This window comes from Saccostrea cucullata, unplaced genomic scaffold, assembly GCF_032062105.1.
Source record: "Saccostrea cucullata isolate Sc308-1 unplaced genomic scaffold, CSIRO_AGI_Scuc_v1 ctg5350, whole genome shotgun sequence".
NCBI lineage: Eukaryota > Metazoa > Mollusca > Bivalvia > Ostreida > Ostreidae > Saccostrea > Saccostrea cuccullata.
The window spans coordinates 26,334-38,439 of NW_026929568.1; the positions used below are offsets into that span (position 1 = coordinate 26,334).

General features: G+C 34.8%; 2 protein-coding genes across 2 annotated transcripts; both read right to left on the reverse strand.

Annotated features, from left to right (window-relative positions):
• Positions 1-3,122: 3,122 nt before the first annotated feature.
• On the reverse strand, positions 3,123-8,226 carry LOC134281254 (protein KTI12 homolog). Its single transcript, XM_062763732.1, has 9 exons — positions 8,032-8,226; positions 6,673-6,724; positions 6,423-6,475; positions 6,211-6,266; positions 5,811-5,893; positions 4,864-5,023; positions 4,680-4,742; positions 4,291-4,359; positions 3,123-3,828 (listed from the first exon to the last, which is right to left on the reverse strand). Exons 1-9 carry the CDS (start codon positions 8,180-8,182, stop codon positions 3,685-3,687), a joined length of 831 nt encoding a protein of 276 aa, XP_062619716.1. The 5' UTR covers positions 8,183-8,226; the 3' UTR covers positions 3,123-3,684.
• A 952-nt stretch (positions 8,227-9,178) lies between these two features.
• Positions 9,179-11,108, reverse strand: LOC134281255 (zinc finger CCCH-type with G patch domain-containing protein-like). Its single transcript, XM_062763734.1, has one exon. It carries the CDS (start codon positions 11,048-11,050, stop codon positions 9,275-9,277), a length of 1,776 nt encoding a protein of 591 aa, XP_062619718.1. The 5' UTR covers positions 11,051-11,108; the 3' UTR covers positions 9,179-9,274.
• Between the last annotated feature and the right edge of the window lie 998 nt (positions 11,109-12,106).

The following is a 12,106-nucleotide window of genomic DNA, read 5'->3' on the forward strand; positions in this document are numbered from 1 at the left end:
ATAAATTTTTAGCAAATTTGCGAGTTCATTGCATTCGCAAAAATATTTTTCTTAAAAATAAATTACCAATAAGAAAATATAAGCAAAGCAGTGGTCATTCGCAAAATTTTGAAACGTAAAAATTAATCATCAGCATTTTGACCCGAATTCGCAAAATAAAATGGACGTAAAAATTTGCAGATTTACGGTATCAATCATTTAACTTCCTGATTATAAAAACCTGAAGTATCAACTAAATTATGTCAGAATTGTACTCTTGCTATGGCTTTTGTCAGCTTGTACTGAACATATGGTTCTCTTTAATATACTTATTAGCTCACCTGAGCCGAAGGCTCAAGTGAGCTTTTCTGATCAAAATTTGTCCATTGTCTGTCGTTGTTGTCGTTGTCTTGTCGTCGTAGTCGTTGTAAACTTTTCACATTTTCATCTTCTTCTTAAGAACCACTGGGCCAATTTCAACCAAACTTGCTACAAAGTATCCTTGGGTAAAGGGGATTCAAGTTTGTTCAAATGAAGGGCCACGCCCTTTTCCAAGGGGAGATAATTATGAATTAGAGAAAAATTAATGGCATTTTAAAATAAAGTGCCCCGCCACAGCATGATGCGCCCATCAAATATTGTTCAATAATCATACATTGGTTAGGATGCAAGAAAATCAGGTAGCCTTGATTAACAGATTGACACAGATTTCAATTATCTAATTTCCATTTCTTATTATACATCTCTAAGAGACTTACAGTGTAGGGATTGATTATAACAAATAATACTAGTGAGACATGACTACAATTTGTCGCAAATATATAAAAATTGAAATACAATTTTTTTTTTTTTCAATGAACACATGTATAATTAGTTTTAATCATATTATACAATACTATTTTAGTTTTAATCATACACTAGAACATCAATTGAAAGATCTTTATCTGGACTAGCCATCAAGAACTCTTAATTAACACAAGCATCTTTTTGCCCAACTCCCAAGAGATAAATTAAGATAACAGCTGCATCAGATCTAGAGATGCTCTTAGCTCCTGACAATAAACTCATTAATTTCTCTCTAATTTGACATGCAAATTTCTGCTATCAAAATTCTTCTTGACCAGTGCTTGATAATTAAGCCCATGGGACAAACTGAATTCCTCTCAAAGCATTAACATTTGTTACAGATTGCTGTAAAGTATATAATGAAAAAATAAGTTTTTACTTAATTTAACATTTTTTTAATAAGCATACAACTATATTTTTACATTGTTTAGGATTATGAAATTTAGAATTTAAAAGACTTAATTTTTTAAAAAATTCACTTTAATTAAAGGTCACAGTGACCTTGAAATAGGCCGCGACACACCTTCTACTTTAGATGTATACGTTTGCCAAGTTTGAAAGCTCTAGGTCTAATAGTTTTCTAGTTATGAGCCGGACAGGATTTTTCCATATTTGGCTATAGCATCTTTATTAAAGGTCAGAGCGACCTACTTTTTGTGCGCGACACACCGTCTACCCAAGAAGTATAAGTTGACAAAGTTTCATAACCCTAGGCCTAATAGTATTCAAGTTATGAGCCGGACAGGAATGGACAGAGGGACGGACGGACAGACGGACGGACGGACATGAAGCCTGTAACATAATGCGTCCCGTCTTAAGACGGGCGTATAAAAATCTTCTTCTGAAGAACCACTGGACCAGGAAAGATGAAACTCATATGGAATCATGCTCAGGTAGTGTAGATTCAAGTTTGTTCAAATCATGACCCCCGGGGCTAGGGTGGGGCCAAAATGGCCGACCCAAGTTTTACATAGGAATATATAGGAAAAATTTTTAAAAATCTTCTTCTCATGAACCACTGGGCCAGGAAAGATGAAACTCATGTGGAAACATCCTCAGGTAGTGTAGATTCAACTTTGTTCAAATCATGACCCCTGGGGCTTGGATGGGGCCAAAATGGCCGACTAAAGTTTTACATAGGAATATATAGGAAAAATCTTTAAAAATCTTCTCAAGAACCACTGGGCCAGGAAAGATGAAACTCATGTGGAATTATCCTCAGGTAGTGTAGATTCAAGTTTGTTCAAATCATGACCCCTGGGGCTAGGGTGGGGCCAAAATGGCCAACCAAAGTTTTACATAGGAATATATAGAAAAAATCTTTAAAAATCTTCTTCTCAAGAACCACTGGGCCAGGAAAGATGAAACTCATGTGGAATTATCCTCAGGTAGTGTAGATTGAACTTTGTTCAAATCATGACCCCTGGGGCTAGGGGGGGCCAAAATGGCCGACCAAAATTTTACATAGGGATATATAGGGAAACCTTTTAAAATCTTCTTTTCAAGTACTTCAAAGCCATGATTAGTGATATTTTTCTATTTAAATGGAATCATCCTCAGGTAGTGTAGATTCTAATTTGTTCAAATCATGAAACCCCTGGGGGGTTAAAATTCAATCCCCCCCCCCCCCAGTAAACTTTCAGTTCTGATCTGATATGTGCTTTTTTTGTAGCCAATGTGCTCAGGTGAGCGCTGTGGCCCCTGGGCCTCTTGTTGAATTTTTAAATTCAATTTTTCATGCCAGCACGTGTTGCAACATGAGACTTCAGTCTTCAGGTTAACGTTTCATATGAAGGATTGAGTGATTAATTTAAAATATATTTCTAAAATCTGACATCTGGCCCTTCCTTTTTCAGAATCAACTGGTCTTCCCCTGTATGTCATTGTGTCATGAAGCATTAATACTGCAATTAAGTGATACTGCATAGTTGTGGATCATTGTGTGTGACACCACCTCTATATTCTTCTATGGGTAAAATCCCTGTACAGCTTTGACAGGGATGATACAAAGATTGAACTTATAGTTACTTGGGAATTCCCATCTACCGTGGAGTTGACTGCTATAGAATTTTAATAAAGTAAATGAATAGAGTGAATAATAAAATAATCCCTTTAATTTCATAAAATAATTTTAAAGAACATAATTTTAAAAGTAAGCTAGATTGAAAACAAAACAAGGATAATTACTGCTATAAAAATAATGGTCAAAAGAATGTTAATTAATTTAAAAACTTATATTTTAAGTTGATGGTCTCTTCACAAGGGCAGTAACTCTATATACCGAATATGAGCAAAACTTCTTCACTTTGCAAAAAGTATATTCTTCAGTATGTGTTAAGGTTCATTGATCCAAAACTTCCATTTAACAAATGAATGGATGTTGTAATCATCTGTGTAGCAATTAACTGCAGTGCCATAACAAAATACATTATTTCTTTGTAATGCCTACTATTTTGTCTGTAAAATTTTTATTACAAAAATGCATGTTGTGTCCCTCATAAATCCAAAATTCTAATACTGGGGACCATGTATTAGATACTTTTATGAAATATATAACTATATGGCATTAATTAATTTTGGTAAAACAATAATATGAACAGATTAAATTTGGCAAATTATAAATAAGTTTTAAATCTGTTTCAGGACCAAACCATTGCAGCAAAATTCCATTATTAGAATTATTGGCAATTCTTACTTTATAATTACAAGTATCATAAAGCTATAATTTTTTTCGTTAGTTTGATGCATTAAAATCAAATACATGTTATCAATACAATTGAGGGCCAGTAACTCCATGAAAACATTCCTTCTTCATTTAAAGTTTTTCGTGTTATATCTCTTTAATAACCTTTCTGTTTGTCAGGTCAATGAGTTGTTTATATATTGCACAAACATGTTAGGGATTTTAGAAAGGTCCTCCACTGGATGCATTTTTGTGTATGTTATAAATTGACGTCTGTGTCTCTGTAGTTCCGCTAGAGTCACTGGACGAAGGAGGTGAATCTGTACACTAATTAAGGAAATTAACCAACATTCAAAGGATCTCTGATAAATCAAATTAAGTATACACACATTTTTTTTTTTTAATTTAGGAAAAAAAATGCTTATTATAATTTTTACAGAAAAAGGTTATAGTGATAAAAAGAATTCATGAAAATGTTCTCATATACCATGCAGTAAATCCAGCATTGTGGCTCTCACCTCCTGCAAGTTTTGACTACTATCTTACCTCAGAAAAATTGATTTGTTTTTTATAGATACATTATTATAAAACGGCATTTTTATTACTAATCAAAACAGCAAAATCTAAGTTCGCATCCTCTGCAAGATTACTTTTTTGTGCCATGGGTATAATTTTATAAGAGAGCATGGCTAATTCACATGTATTCACTTTGATGATCTGTCAGGACATTCAATAACATTTAATCATTGATTTGTACTACCGGTACTCTCTGAGAAGGATACTTTTTCAGTGGCCCCTGGGATAGAAATATCATCTCCTGCCACACACAGCTTCTGGGCCTCCATAATAGTCTGAAATATTACAATGGGTTTCTTCTGTACAAAAATTTAATGAATCAACATAATAAATTTATTTTTATCAATACAGTGTACATATGGTAGAATCGTCATTGCTTATGGTGGACCAATGTTCATTGAATTTGTGGGCTGAATCATAAATTAGCTTTTTATATTTGTGTTAAAAGAGAGGTATGTCTCTATTGCATTCTCCTTATACATTGTATAAAATACAGCCTCTGATGACAAGAATGAAAGTAGCAAAAAAGAATTGGGTGCAAAAAAAATTTCCTGAATACAGTAGATTATTTTCCCTCTAGATCAGCCATGCTTACTGAGACTGTGTCCTGTGTTACTCTGTCCAGCTCATACAGGAAGTTAGTGGAGGAGAGGGGTTGCTACAAAAGAAGAAAAATTCTCATCACATACAAGTCAATGATTATTCAAAAGTTTCATGCATTGAAAATTATTCAAATTAAATTTCAATAAAATAAAATCTGATGATAATAAGTTACATACGTTTTGTGTGGCCATGTTAGGTGGTGGTGGTTTCCTGTTAAAGAGAGCGTCAGTAATCTGGTCATAAGGAAGTTTGTCTTCAGGGTGGACGACAAACAGGGGGCTGTCCCAGCGCTGGTTTGGGTTAGGTTCCTCAAACCGCATCATCAGCTCCTCCAGACTAGAAAAATATTGTTCTTTTAAAGATGTACATGTTTAAAAATATAAGCTTATAAGATTAAAGATTAGAAAGCTCACCTCAATGAATGCTAAACAAAGCTGTCACAAAATGAGTGACTTTGGTATGCATCCTTAGTTGCTTAGATCACATGTAAAAGAGTGGTTTAGTAGGCTTTATATTTACTTTGAAATAAACTTCCTTTAATAAGAACTTTAAACTGACCACTCATTTAGAAATTGCTTCAAATGGGCCTCTGAAGGAAAAAGAAAGTGTGGAGGACAAAGAATATTGTAAAATCACATATTTTCGAGGGTTAAATTTTCGTGGTTTGAGGAAAATACATGTATATTGGTTCATGGGGATTTGATTTCATAGTTGAAAAATTATTTAGTAGTAATATATGTGAAAAATTGCATTTCGTGGTGGATATAAATATGTGGGTCTCTTCGTACCTTAAAAACCACGAAAATTAAAACCAACAAAAATTAGTGATTTCACAGTACCTGGAAGCACAGGTAGATACAAAAAGAACTGGGGCGGGACAGTTAAAGGGAGTCCAGGTTGTTGCCAGTTATTTGGAAATGTATGTCAGATCCAGCATCCAAAGCTTGTCTGGTTGAATGAATCTCTAGAAGCATCATCCATGCAAGTTTGGTCACAACAACTAAGGCTTGCTCCTAACATATTAATTAATAGGGTTCCAATGCTGGGGTATAGCATCAGTTTACGGGCAGCTAAATATTATAATCTCAACTGAACATATCAGAGGTAATAGTTAAAATTTTACATTTTGTCTGTATATCTGTCTGTCTCTGGTTCTCTCCGGCTGTTCCATTCTGTGGCTTTCTCTTTACTGATATCACAGAATATCTGTTAAAATAAAACTCCAACATTCAAATCATGTTTACATATACATCTTACAGTCTTACTGTCTATGCACATTTACTGTGCAATCATTCAATGAACAACTAGCATTTAAATTAAGCCTATTATACCAAACACTAAATTTTTAAGAGAGCTCAAATTTGTGTTTGTGGTGCTTTCTTTTTCCTTACTTTTAAAGCTGAAGGATTGTTTTGTTATTGTAATCAAAAGTATTTTTAAAATCAAATAAAAGTTCTCTCTAAAAAAAATTAGTAAAAATTTTAAGTAAAGAAAAAACTATTTTCTTTTCCTCACAGACTCACCACACATTGGGGGGTTTTACAAGATTTTGTAATGCAGTATAATTCATATCGAAAACCTGAAGAAAAAAAGCAAAAGAATACAAACGGTATCAATTACATAGCAGTACACTATAACGAAAGAATTCATGAGTAACAAGATAAAAAAACAAATCTTCTCTTATACTACACTTACACTAAAATCTTAATTTCCTCATTATCTTTTTAAAACTAACCTTTGATATAATTGAGGGAGTCTAGAATGACCACATCATCCTTGTTCAGTAACCTAAAATGACAAAACTGTTACAAAATATGCATGTTGAAAATTTTTTACAGACGACTAGACAGACTACAGACACCTTCTCTCCATTAATAAAGCTTTTCTACTTTATGATCAATGGAGCCTAAAATGAACAGAGATATTAATTAATCCTAATGATTATTCCTGATGATTGTTATAGCCTACAACATAATGTACCTTACCTCTGTACCTCAGACTTTAATTTTCCCCGAATTTCTTTCTCTTCAATTGAATCTATAAGCAGAAAGAAGTGAAGCGGTAAATTACATGTATAATGTAATATTGGATCTACAAAAAGTATATTATGATATAGTCATCTTTCCTTTCTGAACAAAGGTGGTTTTTACTTATTTTTGGTAACAAGTTTTTTAACATCTGTCCAATCTAAACTGGTGAATTGCACCATGAAATGGTACTGTATACAGGTTTATTTTCGCTCGTGTTAGTTTTGCCTTTTGCACTTGCGAACTATTTTGCCCCCTTTTAAATTCGCCCAGTCTTAGTTTAGTTTAAGAAATTAAGCTGTGTAATTTAAATTCGCACCGTTTTAAATTCGCCCAATCAGTAAGAGGGCAAAAGGGGCGAAAATAAAATGGGGGCAATAATTACCTTGTATACAGTATGTGCCACTCACAGGCAGAAAATGCCAGGAATTTTGTACGGATTGGCAAAAAATGTTTTTAAAATAACAATGTAAAAATATCCTACTGTAATTATGGAAAATATAAGATATGTACATAAATCTTTATTTCTGCAATATTTAAACACTGGAATTGAATTATTAAACCCAATCAATTTATAATTTTCCTCTCTGCCCATGATTAGCAAATAGGACAATTAATTCCCAGTTTAGCTTTGACTTTCAGTAAGATATTCTCAATGTTTCAAAATTAGCTTCTGAAATTTACACAGCTTTCTTTCACTGTTAAAATATACATGGGATAGAAATTTGGGCAAATGCCTGTTAGTGTATCGAATAACCAATAACATTGTCTCGTCTGGCAAAGAGTTGGGGCTTAAGTCTTCTCATCGTTGTCAACAACAATTTAAAGTTCCTGATGTTATCAATTTCTTAACCAATGAGAAACTATTTGCCATTTAACAGACGTTAATTGTGTACCGCCGAGAATGCCCCGCCTTACTGATATTCCAAGCTTACCTGGGAAAGGTTCTACCATTTCATGTGGTAACTTGACTTTTACACTCGTCAGGCAGAGTTTTGATGCAGTTAACAGAGATAAAAGAATATAAACAGACAATTTATACTGTTTGGTGGTCTGTGCTCATGGTGCTCAACCTGTCTTTTTAAACTGAAAACAAATTCATTGCATCTCATTGAATCCTCCCGAAAATTTTCAAATCAATTACGGTAATCCAAGATGTATCTCTACCTCAACATAACCCCTACTATAATTTTTTTGTGTAAAATCTCCCCTGCACATACAACAACATGAATACTGCAGGTTCACCGTAAGAGGAATCGCGTCTTATTTTTTAACGTTAATTATACCGCATCGAGGAAATTCGAGATTCATGGTTACCTGCATATACTTTATTTTTGTCAAATCCCAGTGTATGGTCGCTTACAATGTGTACAGTTCTTTCCGTGTTTTCGCTTAAGTAATGTCTCAAGTCCTCTGTTCGTTTACTTTTTCCACTTGATGGAAATCCACAAACCAAAACAAACGGCATGACGTCCACATGTTCAATGAAAATGTCCAAGATATTCCGAGTTTCATATTGAAAAGTAGATTGTACATTCACTCATTCGTACTACAGTTCAAGTGAAAGCTGGGCATTAAAAAAAAATAAATTGAAAAAGGGACTACTTAATAAAGGTGCAAGTGCAATAACCACTAGCGCAGAGTTGGTTGAGATGAAAAATGATAATAATGCATTGCAAAGTAAATTCCATGCACACACAGTTTTGAAAAAAATGATTTTTTTAATTACCTAGCTTTGACCTAATATATAGAATCAATCAATGTTATTTTAATCATCAGTTGACAGGGAATGCTTACTCCTCCAAGGCACCTGATCCCAAATCTGGAATTTCAAGTGGTCGGCATGTGTTTGATGCCATTCAATTATTGAGATTGATCAATGATGATTTTTAATTATCCCCACTTTTTTAAAGTATTTATTTTATATGATAGCATTTTTTGATCAGATCCTCTTTATCCCCCCTTTCTTATTGGGGTGATTTTTTTTTTAACATTTTTTTTTTTTGCATGATTGTTTATTAATATAAAAATTTTGATGTACATATGATTTTTTATTAATTAAAATAAATCAACCATACAGATCAATCACTTGTACAACGCTCTGTCAGAGAGGGTACGTAGAAGTAGATATATTTTGTTGGTCAATTATGACCAGAAATTTTCAGGTCATCATTAGAACTGTTCTGGTGATGACAATCTTTGGTCGAAACCCGTCAACAAATTAAATCCACTGCTACCTTCATGTGAATAAATTAGTTAAAATGAATGAGGATCTAGTTGCTTTACTGTATTTCTTTAACTTTTGAATACCATTCCACAAAATTTCACAAGCAGTTGCTCTCGCGTTTTTCCTTCTTTCAAATCTTTAATACCATGTATGTTCAGTATATTAAAACCTACTGAAAAATCTCTTTAAAATATAATGCTTTTAATAATAATAAAATATAATGAATATGATACCAGTACATGTAATAGTTTAATAAAATTGATTTAATATAAAATACAACCATCACATTTTATTCTCCAACAAATGTTTTTATATTTTTAAAAATAGGTGTCTCTAGAAAACAGTTAATTTTTTGTGGTTTCCTCTCTTAGTTTTATGATTCTGTATAGTTTTTTCCGATGTTTTGAGTTCCTTTAGGTAGAGCTCAGTTTTAGCGAGTTTGGCTCGGTACTGTTTCGCCATCCCTTCATCCTTCTTCTCATGTCTCTGTAAAGCTTGTTTAAGTCGAGAAATCTCCTTCTCCGTGCTCCTGACTTCTTCCTCTGTTTTAAGCAACTGAATGTTTAAGTTCCTATCACTGCGATCAGAAAGTTCTTTTTCAAGTATCCTGATTGGAGCATTCTTCGCTTTGTGATTGTGATGATGTATAAGCTCTTTGATGTTTCCTTTTTTACCACCTAACTTTTTATTTATGAAATGGAACACATCACTGGTAGATGTCACATTTTCTGAGCCTGTTTTCTTAGTCGTCTTGCCGTGTTTTCTCTTCTTCATTTTCTTTGAGACATTAAACATATCTTGATCGCCTGCTTTCTCCTTTAACTCCATAATTTTATCTAGGGACTTTCCCTGAGGAATAAGCTGAATGGGGACAGGCTCTGAACGACCTTGACTTAGTTTACCAAGTCCTTGACCCACAATGTACCCCATCTTTGCCATCAGTTTTGAGGCAATTCCTCTTGTATGTTCCTCCCATTCTCCGAGTTTTTCAGTTGTTTGGTTTGGTCTCATGAAGTACCTGGGTATCATTTCTTCCTCCGTAGATGATGTATCATCGGAATCGTCTTTTTCTAACACGGACTCCTTATCATCGTTTACCTCCCCTTCGTCACTAGAATCGGAGCCAGTGGAGTGAAGTGGTAGAATGTCCTTTAAGTCCAGCGTGGCAGTTTCGTTGTAATTATCGTAAGACACTGTATATTGGTGATCTTCCTCCAGGACATCCACAATGACAGCCCTATACCAAAGTCCGTCTGTGTAGAGAGCCAAGCACGGGGACTCCATCTTCAGTGAGTTATAGTTTGGTTCACAGTATTCCCCTAGATCATCAAGCTTGACTGAATGTCCGTGGGAGTTTCGACATTGATCTGAGGTGAATTTACATTTTCCTTCTATATGATATTCACATGGAAGCATTCCTACATGAGTGGGGTTACAAAATAATACAGAAACTATTATTTCATTATCGACATCTGAAATTTTTACATCTGTAACCATGGCATTATGGTAACTGGACGACCCCCAATCATGCATGTAAGGGGCTCGACAGAGAGTTCCCACTATTTCCGACAACTCCTCTGAAACCTCTTTCATTTCAAAACATTTTCCTGTTGTGCTTGAGGAGGAATCAGAGGTCTTAGCATCACGTCCTTTACTACACATCACACCCTCATACAGAGAAGCTTCAAAATCAGAATGTTTATCATCAGGTTCTTTAACAGAATTATCCTCTTCTGCAATGGCAGCCTGGAAGGCAGCATATTCATCGTCTTCTTCATTATCCTCATTGCTTTTCTCCTCTAAACCTTTGAGGATGTTGCTCTTTTTCAGTGATAACAATCCCTCCTCTGTCAGACACACCAATTCCTGTAAATCGCCCCTCAGATGTACGAGATCGGCAATGTCTTCAGACCCAGCAGCTTGAATTGCTTGTTCTACTTGTGCTAATTGTGTTTTATAAAGTTCTAAAGATGCTGCAAGAGCGTTCTCATCCATTTTTTCCTTTCTCGTAAATGTCAACAGTTTTCCGTACGACCTACTTTTTGCAAACCGAGGAGTTCCGAGGGGCATAATAGTCTGTATCATCCAGACGTATGCAGGTTCTTCCATAACTAGTAAAGGTGCAAACGTTTAAATGATACAGACTAGGAAATCACATTCGGAAGGCTTTGGGACAAGGTTCTACCGCCAAAACTGCGCACGAAAGTTCAAATGAGCAGCACTGTGATAAATATTGCAGAGGATAAGGAGAATATCCAGCAGCCCCCGAATAAGAAAATCTGCACAATGCCCATCGATTCTGTTATTCTCAAATTTGCAAAACTCTCCAAAAATGCGTTTTCTCCTACGAGGGGTTCAAAATTGGCAGCTGGATATGACTTGTACAGGTGACTTCTTTGTCTTCAGGACCACAGGGACTTGAGACAATCTTAGTAATATCGGGTATATAGTATAATAGGGGAGAAAGGACCGTAGTAACGAGCCGCCATTAATTCCTCGATGCCTCGCCTCAAACTTTAAAAACTTCGATTTTTAAAAGATATTTAAAAGTTTTGCCAGTCAAAAGGCAGAATGATGCTTTCTTCAGTTATTGTAATAATGATCACATACCTTACTTCATTAAAACTTATAAAAAAACATTCCAACTTCCAAGAATTGTTAACACTACACTGTTTTTTCCACGCAATTGTCGCGCATTACCATAATTTTCCCATACTTGTCATCTGTTGCACTTAGCAAAATTTAAAAATATAAGTGCTTATATGTTAGTCACATTATATTCACAAGATTAAATTTAGTAGTTTTTAGCTCACCTGAGCCGAAGGCTCAAGTGAGCTTTTCTGATCACATTTTGTCCGTCGTCCGTCCGTCCGTCTGTCTGTCCGTCCGTCTGTCTGTCCGTCTGTAAACTTTTCACATTTTCGACTTCTTCTCAAGAACCACTGGGCCAATTTTGACCAAACTTAGTACAAAGCATCCTTGGGTGAAGGGGAATTTAAATTGTTAAAATTAAGGGACATATCCCCTCGCAAGGGGAGATAATCAAGAAAAGAGAAAAATAGGGTTGGGTCATTAAAAAATCTTCTTCTCAAGAACCACTGCGCCAGAAAAGCTGAAACTTATGTGGAAGCATCCTGGGGTAGTGTAGATTCTAAATTGTTCAAA